Source organism: Pinus tabuliformis, chromosome X (assembly GCF_031772625.1).
Source record: "Pinus tabuliformis cultivar Carrire ecotype Pingquan chromosome X, CPIR1, whole genome shotgun sequence".
In the NCBI taxonomy this organism is placed as follows: Eukaryota; Viridiplantae; Streptophyta; class Pinopsida; order Pinales; family Pinaceae; genus Pinus; species Pinus tabuliformis.
This window is the reverse complement of record NC_142308.1, coordinates 124,256,549-124,282,942: the sequence shown is the minus strand read 5'-3', so window position 1 is coordinate 124,282,942 and position 26,394 is coordinate 124,256,549. Positions and strand designations below refer to the sequence as shown.

The 26,394-nt window shown below is 39.2% G+C and overlaps 1 protein-coding gene across 6 annotated transcripts in view; it reads left to right on the top strand.

Moving 5' to 3' along the window:
• Nucleotides 1-26,394, top strand: part of LOC149138746 (uncharacterized) — a 142,564-nt gene that overhangs the window by 82,525 nt on the left and 33,645 nt on the right. For all 6 annotated transcript variants that reach the window (XM_089448374.1, XM_089448375.1, XM_089448376.1 and 3 more), the window contains exons 3-4: nt 12,197-12,385; nt 15,928-15,978. In XM_089448374.1, coding sequence (XP_089304500.1) covers nt 12,197-12,385; nt 15,928-15,978 — 240 coding nt within the window. The remainder of the gene's footprint in view (nt 1-12,196; nt 12,386-15,927; nt 15,979-26,394) is intronic.

Here is a 26,394-nt window from a genome sequence, read left to right as displayed (position 1 = left end):
CTGATGCTGATTGGGCAGGCAGTGTGGTGGACCGAAAGAGCACTTTTGGGTGCTGTTTCTCTTTGGGATCTACCTCGATATCCTGGATGAGCAGGAAGTAGAAGTCGGTGGCTTTGAGCACCGCCGAGGCAGAGTACATTGCTGCTAGCATGGCCTCCTGTGAGGCAGTCTAGTTGCGAAAGCTCTTCAGTGAGTTGTTTGGATTTACATTGGATACCATCGTGATCCTGTGTGACAACCAGAGCGGGATTCGTTTATCAGAGAATCTCGTATTCCATGATCGCTCCAAGCATATCGATATCAGGTACCACTATATTCGAGATATGGTGCAGCGAGAAGCAATAAGGCTCCAACATATCGGTATAGATGAATAGGTTGTCGACATTTTGACAAAGCCCCTAGGAAAGGTCAAATTCCCGACTTTCTGAGAACGACTTGGTGTCATTCAAAGACCCTCTTATGAGGGTCGAGTATGATGTATTGAGCTCTGGGAGCTCCAAGGGGGTGCGAGGTACTTCTTGGAGCAACATGTGACCACAGGGTGACTCACCATCCCCTGGTGGTGCACTATGTACAGGGTAAAAGTTTCAACCTTCCCCTGTGACACTCCGTGGCGACTGTGGAACAGGATGATTAGTTCTCCTGTGGGCCAGGATGATTCGTTCTCCATGGAAACTGTGGAACAGGATGATTAGTTCTCCTGTAGGACAGGATGATTCGTTCTCCTGTGGACAGGATGATTAGTGCTCTTGTCGAGGCATCCTACCCATGCAGTTTGGGACTCATGGGAAGTACTTCTCATCTGATCAATGAGCAGGGAAATGAGGATAGGGACCATAGATGTACTATCGATGGACGCGTCGTTGTATCTACCGTATTCCCTATGTTAGGATGACCTCCATTGATCTGGGATCAATGACACTGATCTGGGATCAGTGAGTGTGGTACACACTCTGAGATTGACTTCAGGTCAGTGGAGGATGGTATGATTCATCCTCAATCATTTCTTCTTCTTCATAGTTCGAGCAGAGCAAAGCAAAACTGAGCAGAGCAGAGTGGGGTCAAGCTGTGCAGGACAGTGCATTTGATGGATGGACAACAGTGACGGTCCGACGGATTGCAGATGGAGTTCTCCCTGGTTGAGAGGGTGTTAAAATTGGCAACTGGGGCCAAACTACATGTGAGTCACCTTATTTATGGCTGCTGATATTTTTCCTAGATTTCTCTCATCGAGAGGTGTAGGATTGATCTAAAGATCATCCGATTTCGACAAGTATTTATGGAGATATGAATTTATTTATAATTACTTAACAAATTGTCAAGGTCAGCCAGCAGCTAAGTGTCAAGGTCACACACGTGTGGTTGAAAGGAAGACGTTTTAGGGCAAGGAAGACGCAAAAAGAAGGACGCTAGGGCAGCAGGTCATCTCTTTGACTAGCGTTGACCAAGTGTTGACCATGTAGGGGTGCGGATTGGGTGTGGCTGCCTCTCCTAGGCAGGGCACAAATTTTGGCACGAAAACCAAGGTTGATCTGACCTCTGGTTTGACCGGTGTTGACTGCCCTAGTTTAGGGCTGCAAGTTGATTTCAGAAATCTGCAATTTGACTGTACTTTTGGGGCTGTTCAAGGGCAAGTTGACCGGAAATTGACCAAGCATATTAGAGGTCAATTTCAACTAGTTTGACCAAGTTTGACTTTGCTGATCTAGGGTTCGCTGCTGCTGATATAAAATTACAGAATTCAGATTTTGTACTATTTTTCTTTGCTGAACTGTTGAAGATAAAAGAAGATTTGATCAAAGGGTTTCCCCACATTGGGTTTTGTCCCTGGCTAGTCGCCGCATCTTGTGTCTCTTGTCTTGGGTTGTTTTCTGTTGATCATTTAATGTTATATCTGCACTTTACTTAATGTATGTGTGATTGTGAATCTGTGGCTAATAAGAAGAAAATAAGTAAACTGCTCTAAGCATAGAATATACCATAATTTAACACACTGCCACTGTCAATTCCCCCCACCCTTGAGGCCCCTGCAAGTTGGAATTTTAGTGTTGCCCTGGTGTCTTTTCCCTCTTCTTTATCCATCAATGGTTGAATGGCCCATCAGATGATTTCTGGAGTTGTATTTGGGCAAAGGTCAACATTTTGCCCCGGAATTTGCCCCAAATGGAATTTTAATCTGTTGATACCTCCTGACATATGCTTGCCACACAACTTGCAAGTCAAATACATTTTATTGATCCCCCCAGATTCGTGTATAGTCAGGGTCACCATATTCCCACATAGCGTCCAAAAGCCTTGGCATTTTGTTTTAATCTTTGAACTTAAACTTAAACTTGTGTACAAAAAAAATTGAAACAAATTAAAAATTTCCCATCACATAAGAAGCAAACACAAATGCAATAGTTGATTTTAGATTTTAAATGCCTCTTATTAGTCACTTGAAAACACTCAGATTCAGTAAACAAGGGTTTGAATTTTTGTCATTTTATTCTTGAAGGTTGAAGTTTTGCTTCAATCTAGATTCTAAACAATGTTTCCCTTTCAAAATTCTAGGCAAAAACAAGATATAAACAAACTAATAGAATTTTAGAGAAGTATAGAAATATTTAAGACATCATTTGTGTAAAAAAAACTAAGGGAGAAATTAAAATACATACTTGGCAGCAGCAATTCGGCACTTTGAATCTCCCACATTGAGCAGTGGACAAATCTCCAAATCCCCACCACAAAACTCACAAATATTCTCCTCTAGGGCAATGGCAAACAGCTATGAATCTCCACAGCGCCGAATGGGAGAAAAAACAACAGAAAATGATATCATTTTCGGCCTTTTCGGCCTCTTTATTCGTGACCTAGGAGGGCGGCCGACTTTTTGGATCGACTCCCGATTAAATTGGGAGTATAACGATTAAATCACGATTTTTTCCGTTCTGAAAAAGTCGGCAAAAAATCGGAGGATTAAATCGTTTAGTTGAAAAATCGCATTTTTACGATTAAATCGTGATTTTTTGCAGACTTTTTCCACACTATATGGCACTCCCTTTAATTCCATAGGAATGAGGAGATATGAAATATTTTGTCAAGATGACCCAACCAAAGTGCAAACAAGTTCCATTTTGATACCCTATCTTTGAAGGCATTTTTACTCCAATTAGCCAGCTCGAATGGGAGCATAGGATATGTGGTTGGAAAGCTTATTTAGAGACCTTTCGAACAGTATATGGCATGCCTTCTAACTCCTCACGGTTGAGGAGAAATAATCTTTTAATATTCACTATACTTTTTGCCACTTGCACCAGTTCGCCCAACTAGTGGACAAGTCAGCCCTAACCCAATGTCTAAATGCATTGTAAATAGGTGTAGAAGGAGCATTTCTAACCACTCAACTCAAGAATTTGTGTGTTTAGAAGAGCCAAATAGTAAGTCCAAAGTCCATACCTCATGAGCTAGGAAGAAGTGAAGTGAAGTGAAGTGAAGTTGAAGCAGCTTTATGTGGAAGGGCTTTGGCACATATTTTGACGGGTTTTTGGCATTGTTCTTGGGAAGGGTTTTTGTATGTTTGGTGTCTTTTTTTCAAGGTTGAGTATTGTTGTTTTGAAGGCTGCGTTTTAGGGGATGGGTTATGTTGTTTGAAGGCCGAGTTTTAGGGTTGAGTTCTACTATTTGAAGATCTAGTTTAGGCTTGACGTAATGTCCATGTTCTGGTGTATTGAAGGCTGGGTGTGGGTTGGACCTTGCAATTACTATAAGTTGGTGCTTAGGATTGGTGTCCTCATCTTCTTGACATGTTGGAACTTGGAATTTTTGTAAGTTGGTGCTTACAAAGGATTGGTGTCCTCACAAGAGATTGTAATAAATTAAAGATTGTTTTCAAGTATTTCTTCTTCAAATTTTGATTTGCACTTTAATATCCGTGTTCATACATTGTGGATTGGTTATGTGATGCGAATTCAGTTTCAAGATTAACTAAGTGAAAAATTGTCAAAAGTAACTAAATATTGATTCACCCCCCCTTTTTAGTATTTCTAACATAAAAATGGAAGAGGTTAAGTATGGAATGGTTATGTACACACTACTTCAGTCCAAGTTTCCCAAGTACTGCCCCTCCTAAATCACTAAGGCCTTAGAGGTGATGCCATTGGACTAAACCTAAAGGAAAACTCCCTTGGTAAGGAGAGAGAACAAGTTTATAGTAAAGATCGGTCAATCATCTAGATCACCCCTTTATCCATGTTATAATGCTCAAAACATCAAGTAAAAGCACTTGATTGCAAAATGGTTAAAGTACCTGTTGAGTAGTAGTCCACCGTCATTCAAGAGGAATGCCAAATGGCGAGGGGTGGATGACCCGTGCAAATGGCGGAGGAATGTGGCATATCATCGTCATTGAGCGATGGGTAGGGCAGCTGGCTGGCTGGCTCTCCAAGATAGAATTTTTTTTCTCCTATAGGGTTACCCCTAAGTTGCACGAAACCCCAAAACATTTCGGAGTTTCCGAAACGGGTACGTTTAGAAACGTCACCTCCCAAAAATAGAAACGTTGGCGTTCTCTGAAACGCCATATATGTTTATATATATAAAAAAAAACTTATAAATAAGTGAATAACACATTATCTTGCAAGAAAAAAGGGAACAAGACCCATAAATGACATTTTAGAACGAAAACCAAGTCTATATTAACTTTCATAGATGATTATATAATGGTGGAGTTTCGATCAAGTTTCAGTCGAGTTTCGGAGTTTTGGGTACGGGTACGTCGGGTTCCTAGAAGTTTCGTGCAACATAGGTTTACCCATTTTGGTGGGTAACAGGGACCTCATACTGTATGGAATCTTTGTGAATTTTTCTAGTTCATTTATCCCTATCAACATGTTCTTAATATGCAATTTATGTTACAATTTGATTAGATATTCATTGGTAATATTAAACCATGCCAATAGGAATTTTGTTATCTCTTGGTGTGTTAAGTTTAGGTATGTTCTATGCTAGAGCAATTTATTTAAATTTTCATAGTTAGCAATCACCTCAACATTAAAGTAAACTGCAGATAGAACATAAATATGTTAAGAGGACACAAGATGTGGTGCCAGCGAGGGACAAACCCCACAATGTGGGGAAACCCTTGATCAATTCTTCTTTTATGTTCTTCAAAGTTCAGCAGAGAAAGCGAGAGATGTAGTACATTTACAATAGAAGTCAATCACTTTGACTTTTGATATCGGCATGAGATCAGTTGAATACATATTGCTTCAACTGATTCTCTAAGGTGACTCGTTCACCTATCATAGTGTTGCATCTCGTCTATTTGCTGCACATTACCGTGGGACACCTTGCTGTACTGTCACACGTGTTGAACCTTTATGGCTGAGCTGCTCACATCTTCATGCTACTCATCATGCTGCATCTTCCATGGTCTTATTCATCATCAAGCTGTCCATGCTCATGATCTCATTCATCATTATGCTGCCCATGCTCATATCATCATGCATCATTATGCTGCCCATGCTCATATCATCATGCTACTTATCATGCTGCCCATGATCTCATACATCATGCTCCCCATACTCATATCATCATGCTGCTTATTATGCTGCCCATGATCTCATACATCATGCTGCCTTCCTTTGGAGACAGATGCTCCGGTTGTTTCGGCAGTTCCCGGTAGTTTCGGCTTTTCCGGCAGTTCTTGCTTTTCTGGGTTTTCCGGCTTTTCTAGCTTTTCTGGTATTTTTGGCTTTTCCGGCGTTTCCGGCTTTTCCGGCAGTTCTGGCTTTTCCAGCAGTTCCGACTTTTTCAGCTTTCCCAATATTTCTGGCTTTTCCGGCAGTTTCGGCTTTTCCAGCAGTTCCGGCTTTTCTGGCTTTTTCGACAGTTCTAGCTTTTCCGGCTTTTCTGACAATTCCAGCTTTTCTAGCTTTTCCGGCTTTTCCTTAAGATCTCTTCTCCTACTAAAACCCAAAGACAAGTAGAGAGAGGAAGAGATCCAAGTGTGTGTAGAAATGACTTGAAGTCCTCTTCTATCTATACTAAAACGTATAGGTTGAATAGACATGACTGTTGGGCTTCTGAGCCTACATAAGTTGCTGGTCGACTTAACAATTTTTCCATAACATAAATAAATTCATAACTTCATAAATACTTATCGAAATCGGATGATTTTTAGATCAATCCTACACCTCCCAATGAGAGGGATCCAACAAAAATATCAGCTGCCATAAATAATATGACCCACGTGGAGTTTGGCCCTAGTTGCCAATTTTAACACTCCCTCTCAACTAGGGAGAACTCCATTCGCTGATCCATATGTCCAACTGTACTATCTCTGTTATCAGTGCCCTGCACTGCTCAGCTCAGCTTTGCTAGCTCTGCTTAGCTCTACTGGCTCTGCTCTATTGGATCTGCTCTGCTGGCTTTGCTGACTCTGCTCTGCTCTGCTGGCTCTGCTCTGCTCTGCTCTGCTCAGCTCAGCTCTGCTGGCTCGGCTCAGCTCAGCTCAACTGGCTCTGCTCAGCTCAGCTTAGCTCAACTCAGCTGGCTCTGTTATGCTCTGCTTTGCTCAACTTAGCTCTGCTGAACCATGAAGAAGAAGAATTGATCGAGAATGTGTCATACCATTCTCCACTAACCTGAAGTTAGTCTTAGAATGTGTACCACTGGTCCCAGACATGTCCTCAACCGACCCGAAGTCAGTGTCATAGTAGGTACAACTCCTACCACTAGTCCCAGACCAGTACTCTACTGACTCGAAGTCAGTGTCAGAGTATGTACCACTAGTCCCAGACCAGTCCTCAACCAAGCCAAAGTCAGTGTCATAGTGGGTACAACTCCTACCACTAGTCCTAGACCAGTCCTCAACCAAGCCAAAGTCAGTGTCATAGTGGGTACAACTCCTACCACTAGTCCCAGACCAGTATCATTGATCCCAGACCAATGAAGGTCATCCTAGCATAGGGAGTACGGTAGATACAGCGATGCGTTCGTCGGTACTACTGTGGTCCCTATCCTCATTTCCCTGCTCATTGATAAGATGAGAGGTACTTCCCATGAGTCCCAGATTGCATGGGTAGGATGCCTCGACAGGAGAACTTATTCAATCCTGTCCTCATAGGAGAACTAATCATCCTGCTACACAATTGCCATTGAGAACACATCATCCAGGCCTCAAAGGAGAACTAATCATCGTGCTACATAATTGTCATGGAGAACACATCATCCAGAGCTCACAGGAGAACTAATCATCCTGCTACACAATCGTCATGGTGAACACATCATCCAGACCTCACAGGAGAATTAATCATCCTGCTACACAGGAGAGCGAATCATCCTGTCCCACAAGAGAGCGAATCATCTTGTCCCACAAGAGAGCGAATCATCTTGTTCACAAGAGAGCGAACCATACTGTCCACAGGAGAGCTAATCATCCAGTCCCACAAGAGAGCGAATCATCTTGTCCCACAAGAGAGCGAATCATCCTGTCCACAGGAGAGCGAATCATCCTGTCCCAGTGCGCACCACTAGGGGAGGGTGAGTCACCCTGTGGTCGTATGTTGCTCCAGTAAGAATGTGACTCACTAGGGGAGGGTGAGTCACCCTATGGTCATATGTTGCTCCTTGATGACCTGCATTACCAGTCATTCCTTTGATCATTGAAGATGTCGCTGGAATGATTGTTATCTTCATCAAGGGATGTGTCTCTGCCATTCAGACACTCCTTCGTATGATGGCCGAACTGATTGCAACCAAGGCATCTGCCTTTTCTTCCACACTTAGATCCAAACTTCCCAATGAAGTGATCTTTAGATGGGCCATCAGAAACTTCTGCTACGCCATTCTAATAATATGCTCTGCTTCGGCTTCACCCTTTGTGAACCTAGAAAAGAGATGTGGAACCCATTGATCCTTTTGTCTTGTCCCTATTGTCTTCGGTGATTGCTCTTTCACTCTTGCTTGGGCATTGTATTCGCCTCAGTTCTGATACCATGTTAATTTTAGGTATGTTCTATGCTAGAGCAATTTATTTAAATTTTCATAGTTAGCAATCACCTCAGCATTAAAGTAAACTGTAGATAGAACATAAATATAAATTGCCGAAGACAAGCCAAGACAAGAGGACACAAGATGTGGTGCTAGCTAGGGACAAACCCCACAATGTGGGGAAACCCTTGATCAATTCTTCTTTTATGTTCTTCAAAGTTCAACAGAGAAAGTGAGAGAGGTAGTACATTTACAATAGAAGTCAATCACTTTGACTTTTGATATCGGCATGAGATCAGTTGAAGACATATTGCTTCAACTGATATGTCTTCATATTGCATGAGATATTGAAGACATATGGTCGTATGTTGCTCCAGTAAGAATGTGACTCACTAGGGGAGGGTGAGTCACCCGATGGTCGTATGTTGCTCCTTGATGACCTGCATTACCAGTCATTCCTTTGATAATTGAAGATGTCCCTGGAATGATTGTTATCTTCCTCAAGAGATGTGTCTCTGCCATTCGGACACTCCTTCGTATGATGGCCGAACTGATTGCAACCAAGGCATCTGCCTTTTCTTCCACACTTAGATTTGAACTTCCCAATGAAGTGATCTTTAGATGGGCCATCAGAAACTTCTGCTACGCCATTCTGATAATATGCTCTGCTTTGGCTTCACCCTTTGTGAACCTAGAAAAGAGATGTGGAACCCATTGATCCTTTTGTCTTGTCCCTATTGTCTTCGGCGATTGCTCTTTCACTCTTGCTTGGGCATTGTCTTCGGCTCAGTTCTGATACCATGTTAATTTTAGGTATGTTCTGTGCTAGAGCAATTTATTTAAATTTTCATAGTTAGCAATCACCTCAGCATTAAAGTAAACTGCAGATAGAACATAAATATAAATCGCAGAAGGCAAGCCAAGACAAGAGGACACAAGATGTGGTGCTAGCCAGGGACAAACCCCACAATGTGGGGAAACCCTTGATCAATTCTTCTTTTATGTTCTTCAAAGTTCAACAGAGAAAGTGAGAGAGGTAGTACATTTACAATAGAAGTCAATCACTTTGACTTTTGATATCAGCACGAGATCAGTTGAAGACATATTGCTTCAACTGATATGTCTTCATATTGCATGAGATATTGAAGATATATGGTCGTATGTTGCTCCAGTAAGAATGTGACTCACTAGGGGAGGGTGAGTCACCCTATGGTTGTATGTTGCTCCTTGATTACCTACATTACCAGTCATTCCTTTGATCATTGAAGATGTCCCTGGAATGATTGTTATCTTCATCAAGAGATGTGTCTCTGCCATTCGGACACTCCTTTGTATGATGGCCGAACTGATTGCAACCAAGGCATCTGCCTTTTCTTCCACACTTAGATCCGAACTTCCCAATGAAGTGATCTTTAGATGGGCCATCAGAAACTTCTACTACGCCTTTCTGATAATATGCTCTGCTTCGGCTTCACCCTTTGTGAACCTAGAAAAGAGATGTGGAACCCATTGATCCTTTTGTCTTGTCCCTATTGTCTTCGGTGATTGCTCTTTCACTCTTGCGTGGGCATTGTCTTCACCTCAGCTTTGATACCATGTTAATTTTAGGTATGTTCTATGCTAGAGCAATTTATTTAAATTTTCATCGTTAGCAATCACCTCAGCATTAAAGTAAACTGTAGATAGAACATAAATATAAATCGCAGAAGACAAGCCAAGACAAGAGGACACAAGATGTGGTGCGAGCCAGGGACAAACCCCACAATGTGGGGAAACCCTTGATCAATTCTTCTTTTGTGTTCTTCAAAGTTCAACAGAGAAAGTGAGAGAGGTAGTACATTTACAATAGAAGTCAATCACTTTGACTTTTGATATTGGCATGAGATCAGTTGAAGACGTATTGCTTCAACTGATCCTCTAAGGTGACTCGTTCACCTATCATAGTGTTGCATCTCGTCTATTTGCTGCACATTACCATGTGACACCTTGCTGTACTGTCACATGTGTTGAACCTTGATGACTGAGCTGCTCTCATCTTCATGCTGCATCTTCCATGGTCTTATTCATCATCAAGCTGCCCATGCTCATGATCTCATTCATCATTATGCTACCCATGCTCATATCATCATGCATCATTATGCTGCCCATGCTCATACCATCATGCTGCTTATTATGCTGTCCATGATCTCATACATCATGCTGCCCATACTCATATCATCATGCTGCTTATTATGCTGCCTATGATCTCATACATCATGCTGCCTTCCTTCGGAGACAGATGCTCCGACTGTTTCAGCAGTTCCCGGTAGTTCCGGCTTTTCCGGCAATTCAGGCTTTTTCGATAGTTCCGACAGTTCCGGATTTTCCGGTATTTCCGGCTTTTCCGGCTTTTCCGGCAGTTCCGGCTTTTCCGGCAGTTCCGATATTTCCGGCTTTCCGGCTTTTTCGGCTTTTCTGGCTTTTCCGGCAGTTCTGGCTTTTCCGGCAGTTCCGGCTTTTCCTTAGGATCTCTTCTCCTACTAAAACCTAAAGACAAGTCGAGAGAGGAAGAGATCCAAGTGTGTGTGGAAATGACTTGAAGTCCTCTTCTATTTATACTAAAACGTAGAGGTTGAATAGAGATCACTGTTGGGCTTCTGAGCCTACATAAGTTGCTGGCCGACTTAACAATTTGTCCATAACATAAATAAATTCATAACTTCATAAATACTTATCGGACTTGGATGATCTTTAGATCAATCCTACACCTCTCAATGAGAGGGATCCAATAAAAATATCAACTTCCATAAATAATATGACCCACATGGAGTTTGGCCCTATTTGCCAGTTTTAACAAGGTGCTTTGTTTTTCAACTTTGTTGGAGCGATCAAGTAAAATACTGAGTGAACAAAGCAATAACAATGTGGTCAAAATTAATGAACACTAGATGTAGGTGGATTTGCCACCAATATAAGCTCCATCTCCCTTGCAGATCTTTAGATGAGACAAGAAGAGCAGCAGTATGCACACGTATCTATATAAATAAATATAATTGGGATTTATAACATAGCTTGTAATATAGCACTAAAGCATTAAGGAACTGAAATACTAATCCTAATCTCACTAACATATGCCCATATATTGGGGCAACTTGTCCACAAACAAACATTACATTATAGTATTCTCTTTGAGACTCGACTTCTCTCCAACTGTCACATTTATGGTTTTAAATGATGTTCAAGTAAAAGGTGCATGCAGCTTGATCTTGATTTCTGCAAGCACATTGATCGTCACATTAGATAATAATTGATTCTCAAGGGAGTTTTATTTCACCAAAGATACTTACAAGCTGTTCCAATTGCACTTCTGTGATGTCATGAGATGACTCCTGTATTAAGTCTACGCATTTATTCCAATCTTCTGAATTATTGACCAATCAGAGTCTCTAAAGCCTGTCAAACATATATTCATTAGTATTTAGGCCCAATGTTCCTTTAATATTACTAAAAGTTTAGCTGCTTTCTAATGAAGATCTTATGGATTAGCCATTATCTTAATACCAAACCAACTGTGTATGAAATGTCAGGCCTAGTCTGAGACAATTGTTTAGATAACTTGCCAATCAACTTGTTCAGTACCAGTTGAGAAACTAGCTTAATTTTACAATTATTTATTATGAATTTAATCAACAGATTTGTCCAATCTAATTTTCTGTCTGCCCAAGCTGAACATGTAGCAATGACAAATATGAAAACCTATTTTATGATCATTACCATTTTGCTTGATGAGTTAGGATCAAATGGACTCTTCAAGACCTTCTTGGTTAATAGTATACTCTTTGTACATAAAAATCTAAATGATAGCTTTCAGTAGTCAATCGGGAGGGCTTTAATGATACATTTCAGGAGAATATGCATGACTGTTTAAGAAGTCTTCATTATGTGATTTTTTTTTACAGAAGCAAGAATGTGATTGAGAAAACTTTTTGGATAAGGATTTTAGAGATGTAGAAGTAACATGCATGCGAGTAGTGGATTTGAAAATAAATTTTCATATTTTTGATCTACGAGTCCTTTCTTCATCCAATTATTGGCCAGTGTAAAATCCCACGTCTTGTAACTAATCACAAGGACATGGATTGCTAAGTGCTTTTGGCAAAGTATTTATTTCTTGCTTAAAATGTGTACAAATTTTCCTGGTCTGTGAGGGTCAATTAACATTCTGAAATTTTTTTTAATACAGATCATTTTGACAGAACAACTGACAATGGAGAAAAGGATGGAGCTTTTTCTAACAGCAATATTGTAGCTTTGGACCGTGGAGGGTTTTCTGGGACAAACAACAGCAACAACAATACTGAATCTTCGATTTCTGGGAATGTTTCAGTCAATGGGTGTAATATCAGTGAGGCAGTCAAGCTGATGACTGATCGTAAGCCTAGCTGTCTTTCTTCAAGTTTAAGGGTGAATTTTATCCTGTCTTCGTGAACTGTTTTTAGCTGAAAGAAAACTATGGGAAAAGAGAAAAAATTTGAAGACATGGGAAGAAAAATGACACTCTTAGTTTTTCTGTGTGCATATCAATGTAGATAGGTATACTTTCTGTTAATCCTGCTGGTATGTATATTCTTAAAGTCTGGGGAACTCATTGGGATCTGTGTTGGCATATTCATGGTCATTGATAGGTATGACTTCTCTTTTAATCTCATAGGACTTTTGCCAGTCAAGATGCTAGGGTTCGTGGGGCATGGGCGCTTCACATGGATGTGTGTATGTTATATTGGTATAAGATAAGATAGTATATAGTATCCATATTAATAATAATATTGAATTATTGATAGTGTTACGTATATGTGATAATATAGTATATGAAGGTGCTTAATTTTTCTTTTCTTTTTAACTTCTTTTTGGGAGGGCACATTCCTTGTTTTCACTCTAAGAGCACAATGTGCATTTTGGGGATACCAAGTGAAAACCATTTGTGCAGAACATTGTCCCTTGGCATCTGGGTCCAAACAGAGGATGTGGGATGTCCTCATCTTGTGTTTGTGCCCTGTGCATGCAAGGTACCCCCTGCAATCTTGTGCTTAAGTGACAATTATGTTCTTTGGAAGTGTTGTAGGCTACCAAGGAAAAATCTGTTAATTTTAGGTATGTTCTATGCTTAGAGCAATTTATTTCAATTTTCACAGTTAGCTCAATATGATTTCCAGATTAGCAATCACATCAGCATAATAGTAAATTGGAGATAGAACATAAACATAAATCGCAGAAGACAAGCCAAAACAAAAGGACACAAGATGTGGCGCTAGCCAGGGACAAACCCCAATTTGGGGAAACGCTTGATCAATTCTTCTTATATGTTCTTCAATAGTTCAGCAGAGAGAGAGAGATAGTACATATACAACAGAAGTCAACACTTTGACTTATCTAAATAAGAGCATATATTATCTCTAAGAAGATGACACATGAGGTAGCTGAACTCAGTTGAAGGCATGCTGCTTCAACTGGTTCTCCATCGCCTTGCTGCATCTGTCATTGTGCTGCTCCTCATCATCATGCTGCACCTCACTATGCTGCACCTCACTGTGCTGCACCATGCTGCACCCATCATAACTATACTGCATCTCATCATGCTTCACTAGTCATTGCTGTACACATCACTAGCTCAATGTATACTGCAAAGTATCATCACGCTGCACCACTGTCATTAAGCTGCTCTTCATTACATGCTCCCATCATTGGATTGCACTCGATCATTATGCAGCACTATACTAACATGTTGCATCAACTGCAACCATAGTGCTTCATCAATATTATCCACCGTGTAGTCCCATGCATCTTTGCAGCACTATGTAGCCTGCTGTCCCATGTATCTTGGCTCCACCAAGCTCCATTGCCTAACCGTCCCATAAACTAGCACTGCTGTCCCTTCAACACTGCTGTTCCAAGTCTGCCTTTACTGCTGCTTATATTGTGATTGGTTAGGGCTTCTGGCAGCCCTTACACACCCATCTATCAGTCCACAAACGGCCCTCAAGGACTGCAACATACCCTCCCTAGCACGCTACTGTTCTGGGCATATTTGAGCCCTCAATTCACCTTACGCAAGTCCTAACTGTGATGCTATGGCCTGTGGCCTAGCACACAGTACTTCTGTAGCTTACGACCCACATATCAAGCCCAAAACAGGCCTCATCTACCTCGGCCTTCAAGGAAGGTACTTCAGCCCTTTATAACAGCAATTCGGTCTTCATAAAATGACCCTAAAACAGCCCACGCTGTTTTGTCCCTCTTGCTGGTTAGGGCAACCTTAGGACTGCGGTTAGGGTCACTCTAAACCACCAGCTTGTGGCACTTGTTTGGACTGTGGCCAGGGCTTGTAGAGGCCTCCTCTAAACAGCATTGTGGTAGCCTACTTTACAGCATTGAGGCTTCTCCTTCAAGACTGCAGTAGGCCTCTTCCAAACAGGCCTCTATACCCACGCTGTTTAGCTCTCCTTTTCTATATGACTGCGGCTAGGTTATGTGTAGAAGCTAGGGTTGGGACTGCGGCTAGGGCAGATTGTTAAGCCTCCTTTCCTCCTGCATCTTAGGGCTACTTCCTCCTAGATTTCTCTCACACTAAAACCCAATACAAGTGGAGAGAAATCAAGAGAGAAGTGTGTGTGAAATGATTCTCAAGTCATCTCCTTTTATACTAAAACGTTGAGCACATGTGTGGGTTATTTGGTTGCTGGCCGACCTTGACAAATTGTCTTATAACACAAATAAACTCATAACTCCATGAATACTTATCGGAATTGGATGACCTTTAGATCAATCCTACACCTCTCGATGAGAGGGATCTAAAAAAAATATCAGCTGCCATAAATAAGATGGCCCACATGGAGTTTGGCCCTAGTTGCCAAAGTTAACAAAGTCAAATTGAATTGTTGAGCTTATGAGGTACTTAGATAGCTTTGGAAAGAGATCTACGTTATAACACTCTGCAAAATTGGTCTATGATTGGTGGTACATACAGTAATATTAGGCCAGTATCTGTGATGATTTCATGGTGCTCCTGTGACTATCTAATTGTGGTTCAGGATAGAAACCCTTATTTACTTTATTGATTTTCATTTATCTGGCATGCCTTTTCTAAATATCATCGTCATCATCTTCCTTTTGTACCTGAAGCTTGACTTCTTATTACCATCAGGGAAGATTTTAAGGATGGGAATTTAATTTAAAATTTAGGAACCTTGGCGAAGCTTACTAGTCCCTAATATGAAAACTGTAAATTGTTTGGTGATATTTTTGTGAACATACTCAAATTTATAATGATTATATATATATATTTATAAAATTTTGGTGATTTTTATGGTAAAATATTTTTATCCTATAAAATTTTGGTGAATCATTTTTAGAAAAAATGGAAATTGGTGAATTTTTTCTTTTCTTTTTCTTTTGTGGAAAATACTGGAAAATTAGCCCATCTGCAAGGATTAACAGCTAAATTTTCCCTAATTACCATTTCGGCTATTTTTTTGTTGGGCATATTGATGTGCTTAGTTTACAATGTACATATTTATGAAGCAGGCCTTAGCTATAATTCTGAGATTTGTTGCTTTTTTTTCCTGAATTTCTTGTATATCTTGAAGTGATGGTGACATTCTCTATTTCTTGTTTTTGTGCCCACGTTTTCTTTGTGATACTTCCCTTGCCATGATTTATTTTATGCATTTTATTCTTCTTCTCTTTCTTGCCACTTTTAGGAGCGGTTTTACATGACATTTTATTTTTTTGTTTGAACATAGAGGGCATTCACTATCTATCTTTATATATAACTTCTATGTTGAGATGTACTTATACCTGAAATGGCAAAGTACATATTTGTAAGGCATATGTGTCCACAGGCTTCAGTGAGTTATAAGATTTAGGTTATAATTTCATGGTTCTGTTGATCTTGAATATATGCCATATGATGTGCAGGATGGGCGGCTGCAATGCATTCTCACAATGATCAATCATTGCATGTGACAGGTGTGTTCACTGTTTGCTTAGGAAGTTTATAATTTTGTATTTTGTTTAATGAGTGAGCCTGAGCATATATTCAAACAAAGAAATTTTATCTGATGTTCACATTTTTCTCATACTAAGCTGCTGCAAACTCGACTCTCAGATTCCTCGAAATGCCATGTTTGCACATTCAAAAATTCCTTGGGTGCTAATGGTTTTACCTTATTAAGTACTGAGAATATATTCATTTCTTTTTACAGAGTAAAACTGGATGACAACTCTGTGATACAAAAACCGGGGCCTCATGTGAATGTTATTGGACGTCTATTTTGTCTAATATTTCTAGTTTTTGGCTGTTTTATGTAATTTTTGGCAACTTTACAGTAAAACAAGATATGTAGATTATGTTAACCCTAAGATATTGCCAGAAAGAATGGATTTACAAATGGTGTCTAAATATGTCATGACTTAAACAAAAAATGTCTGAAAATAAATACACGTTTGTGACCGGCAGCAATATGGTCTTTGTAGTGCAACAGATTGCTGTTTCGGGATCAATTTTTTGGTTGGAATTTGTGTCTAATTACAGGCCTAAAAGAGCTTGAACCAATTCAGGTACTTATACAAAGACATCATATAATTAGTTAATCTTTTTGAAGAAATAATTTCCATTGGATGATGTTTACCATAAAAGTTTGATCCTCTAAATTAAGGGAACTGATGTCTCGTTGAAATATTTTTAAGAAACGATACTCTTACAACTGACCTTAGTATTAAAAAGAAGTGAAGGTAAATGACGATAGGGTCATGAAATAGGGAATATGGTCAAACTATATGTTTTGAAAAAGCTGCCTTCAAAATTTTAAGTAACAGGTTTACATTTATAGTTAGAAACATCAAAGAGCTTGGTTGATTTGAGCTGTTCTGCCATGGAATAATGCTCAGGGAGCTAGGAGTATCCATTCCAACCAAGTCCTATGAGGTTACCAACTTCTATTCAGGTAGTAGTTAAGCCTGCCCTTCATTCTGGAACTTGGGGAAGAGAGTGAAAATCTGCAGGGTCTTGGCAGGGTACCGACTTCCTGACTTTGAACAGTCAAGGGTTGGAGGGTGAGCTGATTATTTCTCTGGGTTAAAAAAGTTAGAAACATCAAACTTACAAAAATTGTAAACAAGTTTTTCCTTTTTAAATTTGAGAAACACTGCAAATATTTTATTCAAAGATATTTTTTTTAACAGTTTGAATGTAGTCCCCTTGGGGCAGCTCAATTGGCAATGACTGTGAAAATGAAGTATTATGTTTGAATAGGTTCCAGGTTCAAATCCCTCGAGTTTACCCGTGAGCTGCATAATTCACCTAGCGGTTATAGTGGTAGTGGTTGGAATTGACCCTCTGTCATGCTAGTACCAGACTGTGCAGTTAAAAAAAGGGTTTGAACCTGGAAAATATATAAATTATTATTACATTTCTTATACAATGGTCTATATACAATGAAGGACATAGTTTCTTATGTAGGATCTGATCTTTTATGGTAGTGTTAAATGAAGGCCAAATTGATAGTAACAAAAGATTATTTTATAATTTTAAAAGATACAATTTTTTTGTATATATTTTCTATGATCTTTTTGCAATTACAATTACAAACTATGTGTGAAGTCACAAGATTGTGTGAAGTATGGATTCATCCACATTTTGGGATAGGATGTATTGTATTGTACCTTGTGTTGCACTGACACAAGGCCTAGGTAATGCGAGCCTAATCAAGCATTATATGATCTTGATATAGGGATGTAATGTTCAGTGCTCTTATGTTTTGATGATATGTAATGATCATGCTTAGATGTGTTTTGATGACAATGAATGAAAGTTATGTATGTTTGTTAATTGTTGCTTTTAAACTTGGTAAACCAAAGAAGAAGATTGTCAATCTTTGGTGATTGGATGCTAGTTCTTATGTAAATCTAGTAAAGAGAGTGTATTGTCTCCATAGTTGGTGGTTGGTGGTTATATTTGATGTAATCATGGTAAATTAAGGGAAGATAAGGATGTAATGACCTTTTTTTCCTATGAGATGTAATGGCTCACAATGAAGGCTCAAGGGAAAAGAAGGACATAGTCGCCTAATGCTTGGAAGGAGTAAACCTCTCACTAGGAAAAATAAAGGTAAAAGAAAACACAATGGCCTCGTTTTTAAGATATAGAATTGCTCAATACAAAATATTTGGGGAGAACAAACTTTGTGTGAGTGGCCTAGGTGTGAGAAACCTTGATCAAGAATTATGTTGGGTGAAGTTGAGTCACCTACAACCTCACAATGTTTTTATTTGTGTTGGTGGAGATGAAATTCCCACCTAGTTCTCCAATGGAATGCAACTGTCCTATGAGACAAATGGGGAGAAGTAAGGATGTAATGGCTTTATTTTAATGATACATAGTTTCCTTCTAAGATGTTTGAGGAGAAGTAAGGATGTAATGTAATGGCCTTATTCTTTCAAAAGTTGTAATTGTTCAAAGAAAATGATGTAATGTAATGGCCTTATTCTTCCAAAAGTTGTAATTGCTCTAATCTTGCTGGAGATAACATGACATGTAAGTATATGCATTATGCTAAGGAAAAATTTGGGACAAAGTTTGTTGGAAAATATAACTAGTTTCGGTCTTCATAATTACCTTTGTACTTATGACATTGTATACTTTTGTGAAAAGAAGAAAAATAATTATTATTTTCTAGCATGTGTTTCATGCTCAAATTTATTTGTCTTCTAGGTCAAGCATGTTTTTCATGCTTCTAGGGTTTATTAAATGAAAAGGGTATTTGTCATAAGTCTTGAAGTCAAGTCCCATTTGGACTTTGATTTGAGTCAAAATACCATTTTGTCCCTACAAGACCAAGTCGGCCCTGCTTCTTCGAGTCGACCCCATTTGGAGTAATTCGATCTCCTCAAATGTGTATATATATATATATATATATATATATATATATAGAGCAGATCGATCTCATTTGCAATGAACATCAAGCAAGTTCAATCTCTTGAGAAAGGAAGGAAATCAACAAGAAAGCCAAGGAAGGAAGTCTAAGTCAAGAAGAGAGAAATCTAGGTCAAAGGAGAAGAAACTGTGCCCTTAAGCTCCCACACGTGTGAAAATTTCAAAATTACAGGGGGCCGAAATTGTAGACCTAGTTGCAGGTCCGAAATTTTGTTGCAAGCGCCGAAGTATGAAGTTTGACCAACTTGGAAGGGTTTGACTATCATTGACTTGAGGAGACTTTGACTTGTTGGAAAAGCTTGGAAGGAGCGCTAACTTGGGGCTTGTGAGTGGACTTGGTCTTGGCATTTGGGTCTCGGATTTCTCATTTGATTTGATTCCATAAGAAAAGAAGAGATTCTTTCTGGCTTTCCCCTTGGAGTGGTTTTGCCCTCGCTTGGAGACTATATTTTGTGTCCATTGTCTTTTATGATTGTAACGAATAAAATATATAAATAATATAAATATATTGTAAAAGATAATAATCATAAATAATAGTTAGTTAAGCTAGTAATTAGGTTGAAGAGGCATGTCTAATAGGACATGACTCTTCATGAAGAGACACTTGCTTGGTATATAAGCAAGCCTCTCGTTCTCATTTGTAAATCATCATTCTTATTCATTTTATTTAATATAATATTTATACCCTAAATGGATATCTTGACATTCCAAGTCTTTTGGAGTAATTAATCTGTAGAAGGAACTTTGTTCACTTCATGTGGTATCAGAGCAGTTCGGTCCTCTAGGTTGCTTAACCGGTGCACAGAGCTCGTTCTCTGATCCAAGTCTTTGGCTATCGACTCTTCGTCAAATTTATTGCTGTTGCAGTTCAAGCGTTTCGCTAAATATTTGGGGTTTCTCCGTCTCGCTACCAGGCCTTTGGCTATATATATATATATATATATATATATATATACAAAAATAATAATAAAGATTATTAGTTTAAAAAAAAAGTCATATAAACAAAAAACAAAAGGAATATGTATTACTTTTTACGTGGAGAAGCCCGTGGTTTTAAAAACAACCCATGGTATTTTAAAAAATAAAAAAAAAAACAAAAAAACAAAAGGAATACGTTTTACTTTTTACGTGGAGAACATTTTAAGGAGGTTTTAAACACAACCCATGGTAATAGCCCATGGTAGTAGCCCATGGTATTTTAAAAGTTAAAGAAAAAACAGGGATACAAAAGCTCTTATGTGAAAGGTAAATATTACTTTTTACTTAAAAAGTATTGTGAACATCGTGACCGTGTCATATGAAAAGACGTGACCTTTATATTTATTAAGTGGGGTGACATTAAAAAGTTATCAAGGGAGTAATTAAGTATATAAAAAAGGGACCAATTTATTATTAAAAAAAAAAATTCTATACAAAGTTAAAAGAAGTGAAGAAAAAGAAAAAATATGGAATACCTGAGTAAGGAACAAAAACAATCAATTGCAAGAGATATAGAACAATTAATTACAATAATTGAGCGACAGGGTGAGGAGAGAAAGAGAATGGATTCCTTCTTCCATTCTCTACATCCATCATCACTTCAATAGAATGATGTTATCCAGTGTACCGAGAAAGTGCAGCTAAAAGATCAAGCGAATGACAAAATAGCCAAAATTCAACAAAGCAAGGAAGTGTTAGAACGCGAACATAAAAATCTTGTGGATATACATTACAAAGAAATAATGGAAAAGGACGAAGAAATTTCTCGTCTCAAGGACCACGTCGAAAAATTATTGGCACAAGTGAAGAAGACTAAAGTCTCAAAGAAAGAGCTCAAGCAACATTTATCAAAACAAGAAGAGGAAAATTTACGTTTAAAGAACCTTAATAAAAATTTATTAGAACAAATCAGAGATCTAAAAGATGAAAAACTTAAAATTCAAAACACTGAAAATAAAGTTGATGAATCAAAAACCAAAGAACTTTTACGTCTGAGAAACCATAATCAAAGTCTGCTCAATCAAACTAAGAAACTTAAGAAGGATAAGAAAGCATTAAAATATAAGTTGGAACAAGTCACTTAAGAAGAAGTATCGAAATCTCCAGTCACAACAGTTCAAGTTGAAAATAATGGAATGAATACTGATCCAGTGAATATGACAACTCAAGAGGACAAGTTAGTTGAAGAAACGACACACGTAGATGTTGCAGTTCAGACAATGGACATCCCAAGTGAATGTTCCATAACCAATTCAACAACATCTTTGCCAGAAGAAAATCTAAAAACTTTATATCGGCATCCGAATCATGAGAATAGACAAATCAACCAAGCTTTGTATCAGGACCATTCAAACCGTAGACAACAAATTAATGTTTCAGAGAATAATGACGTAACATCAATTTCGTCTTATGCTGACAAGTCGTTACAAAATTTTAGTGATCAGAATGCTATACAGAAGATTAATCTGGGATGGTCTGATCCCTTCTCAGTGCGACAATTTTGTTTGTCACTAAGAAGATCATATCAACTTGTATCGACAAGGATGACTATTCCGAGACAGAAAGACTTTCGAAGCCGAAAAAGAGATCAAGCCTTTTTCATCGACAAGCTTTGAGGACAAAGCTTTTTGAGGAAGGAGGCAATGTAACGAATAAAATATATAAATAATATAAATATAATGTAAAAGATAATAATCATAAATAATAGTTAGTTAAGCTAGTAATTAGGTTGAAGAGGCATGTCTAATAGGACATGACTCTTCATGAAGAGACATGTCTAATAGGACATGACTCTTCATGAAGAGACACTTGCTTGGTATATAAGCAAGCCTCTCGTTCTCATAGAATCCACACATAAATGAAACTACTTGAGATTAGTTTAAAGAAAAATCACAATGTATGCTAAGTCACAATTTTGGCACTGGTTTTATTAGACTTGTCAATATTATTTAATAATAGATACAAAATACACCAGCTTCTTAGATCTGGCCTTTTGACATCTACAAAATTTTACTAGAGATTCAAAAGTCCCTATCACTAGGAGTTTTACAACATTTAATGATGACATCAATAACAGTTATTGGCGACTTCTAAGCTTCCCCTAGGCAATTATTAGTTCTTCATATTTTCATTATTTTAAGATATAATTCAATAAAATAACTTGTAAACTACTAGAAACTAGAAATATCAGTTGCTACAGTGTGATTGGATCCTCCATTGGGACCCCCGAGACTTCATGAATATAGGCCAACAAGATCTCATAATAGGTGAAAATCATCTTAATCCTATTCAGTAATAGCCCTTCCATGATGCCATGGTATTTCGATTTGAGCTAGGAAAGAGATTGCACATCCTTCTTCAATGAGACAATGAAGGAATTCAACATTGTTTGCTACTCGAAGGGTTCCACAATATGTTGCTTGAGATTGTCTTTGGTGAGTTTGCAACATCTCTTCCAGTTCCCTTTCCACTTCATTATTTGGTTTGGCTTCTCCTTGGGCCCCAATAGTTGGCAACCTATTCATCTTGATTAACCTATCAACTAAGGAATAGTTTTGTTGGTACTAAGCCATAGACGTGAAGATGTACTTTTCCAGCTTTTCGTAAGTCTTCAAGTCTTTATTGAAAGCAATGGAGTCATATGTCAATTCTTAAGTCATACGTGATGATATTCCTTGGGCCATTGCTCTAGTTGGTTGACAACATTTTGTACTACTTAGAGTTAAGTACCTCTTTCCTTAGCCAATTTCCAAAGTGTAAACAGCTTGGTGGAGATCTTCTAAAGGTGTTGGAGGCATGGGTAAACCTATTTGACCATGGCTTTGTAAGACTCATGCACTTCAAAAGCACAAGACCTGTAATCTTCCATGTTAGTGCCCTCCTATTTCAAAGTTTTGTTGTCAACCTTCAATAAATTGACTTGTTGCTCCATTTTTGCCATACAATCATCTTTTAGCTTCAATTCTTCGAGGTGGTCTTTCACATCTCGCAGTAGCTTGATAGAATGTTGTGCCTGCTAAGGCCATAGCAAGTGGACCTTTTCTGATGTTTGGCCCAATGGGCCTTTCTGTGATGGCTAATACTAGAGGCAAATGAGGAGTTGATAGTGTCTTCTCCTTGTGCTCCACTATCATATTTAGCATGTAATTATATTTGAATCTACCCAAGTTAACCACTTTCTTCACCCTGTTGGTGTGATGCCCATCTCCATTACTAGCAAGTGACCACTTGTGACAAAAGCAGTTATTGGTTGAACGAGGTCAATGTCCATTCAAGATGTGCTTTGGTGGGCATCTTGTTCTTGTGCTTCATGTTGGGCCTTGAAAGCTTCTTCCTTAGCTCAAGATTCTACTTCTTGTTGATGTATCTTCTACTCTTTTGAATGTTTTCTTCTTTCTTCCCCCTCTCTTCTCTTTCATTCTTTAGCCCTCCTCATCTTTTCCTCTTCCTTCTCCTTAAGCTCAAGTTCCTAGGCTTCCTGGGTTGCTTCTTACTCTTGTTTTGACTTCTCCTCCCATGCAACTCTAGTTGCTTCCTACTAGGCAACCTACTTTTGGGCAACAGCGTCTCTCTCAACTTGAGCTTTCTCTTTTTTCACTTGAGATGAATAATAACCTATCCTAAAAATTGACCTCTAAGAAATTTAAGGCATTTTTTTGTTTCTCTTCCTCAACCCATGTCTCTTATTGGTAGTCCCACCTATACTTGCATGCCTTGCAATGATTTTTCACCACAAAGTTGGGATCATATTTGTGGAATGTCAAATCCCCAAAACAAATGATTGTCAAGGCATCATATTTTGTTTTGCCTTTTTTCATGTATTTTAACTGATAAGCACCCAGGTGTAATGGAAAATGTGGCCTGTTACCCACCACCTATGGGTAGTGTATATAGGAGAAATTTTTTCTCCTAAAAGGTCCTCAGCCGACAACGAGTAGCCCCTTGCAGGCCCCAGATAGCTCAAGGTGCCATTTTCTATGCCTCCTAGGCCAGCCATGTGGTCCCTCACCCATCTGTTATGAATGTATGTTTGAAGGTGAGCTTGCCGACCCTAAAGGTATGACTTTTCATGAGTTTGATCGACTAATTTTGTTTACTTTCCATGGGCATTTTTGGGCATGCACTGATAGGGGGATTCGGCAGAAAGAGTGGGTTAGCTCTGTATGTTGGTCTCCACTGCCCAATTTCATGGTTACCCTTGTATCCTAGTCCCCTGGGATCTCCTTTGCTGTCCATTAACTTTAGGGATGCCACTACATGGGAAATCCTGATTTTGGTTGTTGGTCCTGCTTCCCGTACCACCTACATTGCTTCCCGTACCACCTACATTACTCCCCGTCCACTCATTTTAGCTCCATTCATCTCTTTTCCCATCCGGGTCCACATGTGTCCACTGAGTCCGCATAGGTTAGCCTCCCCCTCCCCTTGTCCACACCTTGGTCAGCCCAAGAACGACGCCTCGGAGGTTGATGCTACTAAAAAGAAAATAAAAGGCATAATTTGGCCACTCTCAACATGGAATGTACTATAAAATGCAAAAGATGGTCGGGACATCACATACAAATTTAGCACGTGGGCAAAAGTCAAACATGAGATCTACCCCTTATCCATGGCCATCACCATGATTCCTATTGGCCCTAGATGAGGCCCCTCCATCATTAAGCAACCCATGATTGTCCCAACCCCTGGGGGGTGATGAACCACCCCACCTTAAGGGGGTATCCATTGCTATATATTACACATCATGCTCTCATCCCCTAGAGCCCCAAGTAGTTATGAAGAAAAATCAAAGGCAAGAGGCATACGAAGACAGGTGGAAAAACAAAGGTTGAGGTAACTCATGTACCACGATTTTCTCCCTCCTACACTCATATACCCAACTTCCAAGTGTGGGCTTCCCTCATTATAGCTGCCCTTGCACCATGACATGTGGTTTGGATGTTTCCCTTGATCCCCACTTTGTTCCATTACTATATTATCTGCCACCTACCACTTGAGGGATGTACCATGGACATGTCGCCCCCTTTAGAGGTTGAAACCACCTAATAGGGTGCTTGGTTAACCCCATTATTGAGCTTGGAGACAATTGTACATGCCACCATGAAGTGCCCCATTGATTCCATGACTTTTAAGCTCTTTTACTTTATTATTCTAATGATTTGTTATACTAGAAGGCAAGGGGACACATTGGATCTTATGCAGGATTGCAGGTGGATTTCCATTTGGGGCTTGGTCTCCCTATACGGGGTCCTAGCTATCCATAGGGCCACAGTGGCACTTGAAGGGTGAGCGTTGAGAGTCATGGGCCTCCACCATAGTAGAGATCACTTCATGAATCCCCAGCAACGCTCATTGGTTGCTCATGTTCCACCTTTTGGATGAGGATCATGCACCTGGTTCCCTATGCCAAGTCGGCTCCACACTTGCACCATACACTTGCCAGATGTTCCAATGTCCAAAGGATGTCTCCCGCTACAGAGGGAGGGATTTTATCGTCATCCTAACCCTTACAAATAGTCTACATGCATTTTCGATCCTCTTGGAGACCCGTGAGGATGTCCTTGTGCCCCCACACCACACTTGGGAGCACCACAGGTTTTTGCTTGGAAAACAAGGGGCCAACCCCTTGTCCACTATGTTTGGAGTCCAGTTCTTCAACATGGCACCCCTTGGACTTCATTAGGCCTCCTCAAAGACCCACAACCCATTTTGTTCATCATTTAACCCTCTTGAGAGGCTTCTTATTATGTTGTTGAGCTATTTGGTGGCCTTGTCACCAAAAGTATTGTTATTATGCACATTATTTTGTTTTAGGGGCTCAATTAGGCCAAATTAGTTGAATCAAACACATTAGACATTGTATAAATAGATCATAGGTGATTCATTCTCTCATCATCACTTGAATTGGGTTCTTATCTCTTTTGAGACTTTTGCTATCCCTTTTGGAGGAGGAAGTGGTTGCAATGGATGAATTTTGATGTTTGGATATCTCTCTCTTTTCTTGGACCTTCATTAGTGGCAATATTTGATTATTGGATATATCCTTTACACATCTAAGTAATATTTTCATATCTATTCTTGTTATTTACTTTAATACAATGATGTTGTTGGGATCTTCGCTACAGTAGATCTGAAATTTACTGCTTAACTTTTGTGAAATTGTGGAAATTTAGTCTTTTGTAATGTTGCATCATCTCATGTATCATGTGTGAAAGGGTGAATATTCATAGAGATTTTTTTGTTGAACAAATCTCAATAAGTCATCAATTATTGCAAATTGAAGTATAAATTCCTCTAGCAATTGCTCCCATGCCCTAATTGCCATGTGAAGTTGTCTAAAAGGCTCCTTGATTGGGTGTAGTTCCTCTAAATCACAAATTTCATCTTGACTCCATCTCCCCCTAAGGATAAGGTAATGATCCTTCCATAGGTGATCTTTTTCAAAGAAAAATCATCTCACCATCCCCTCTTTT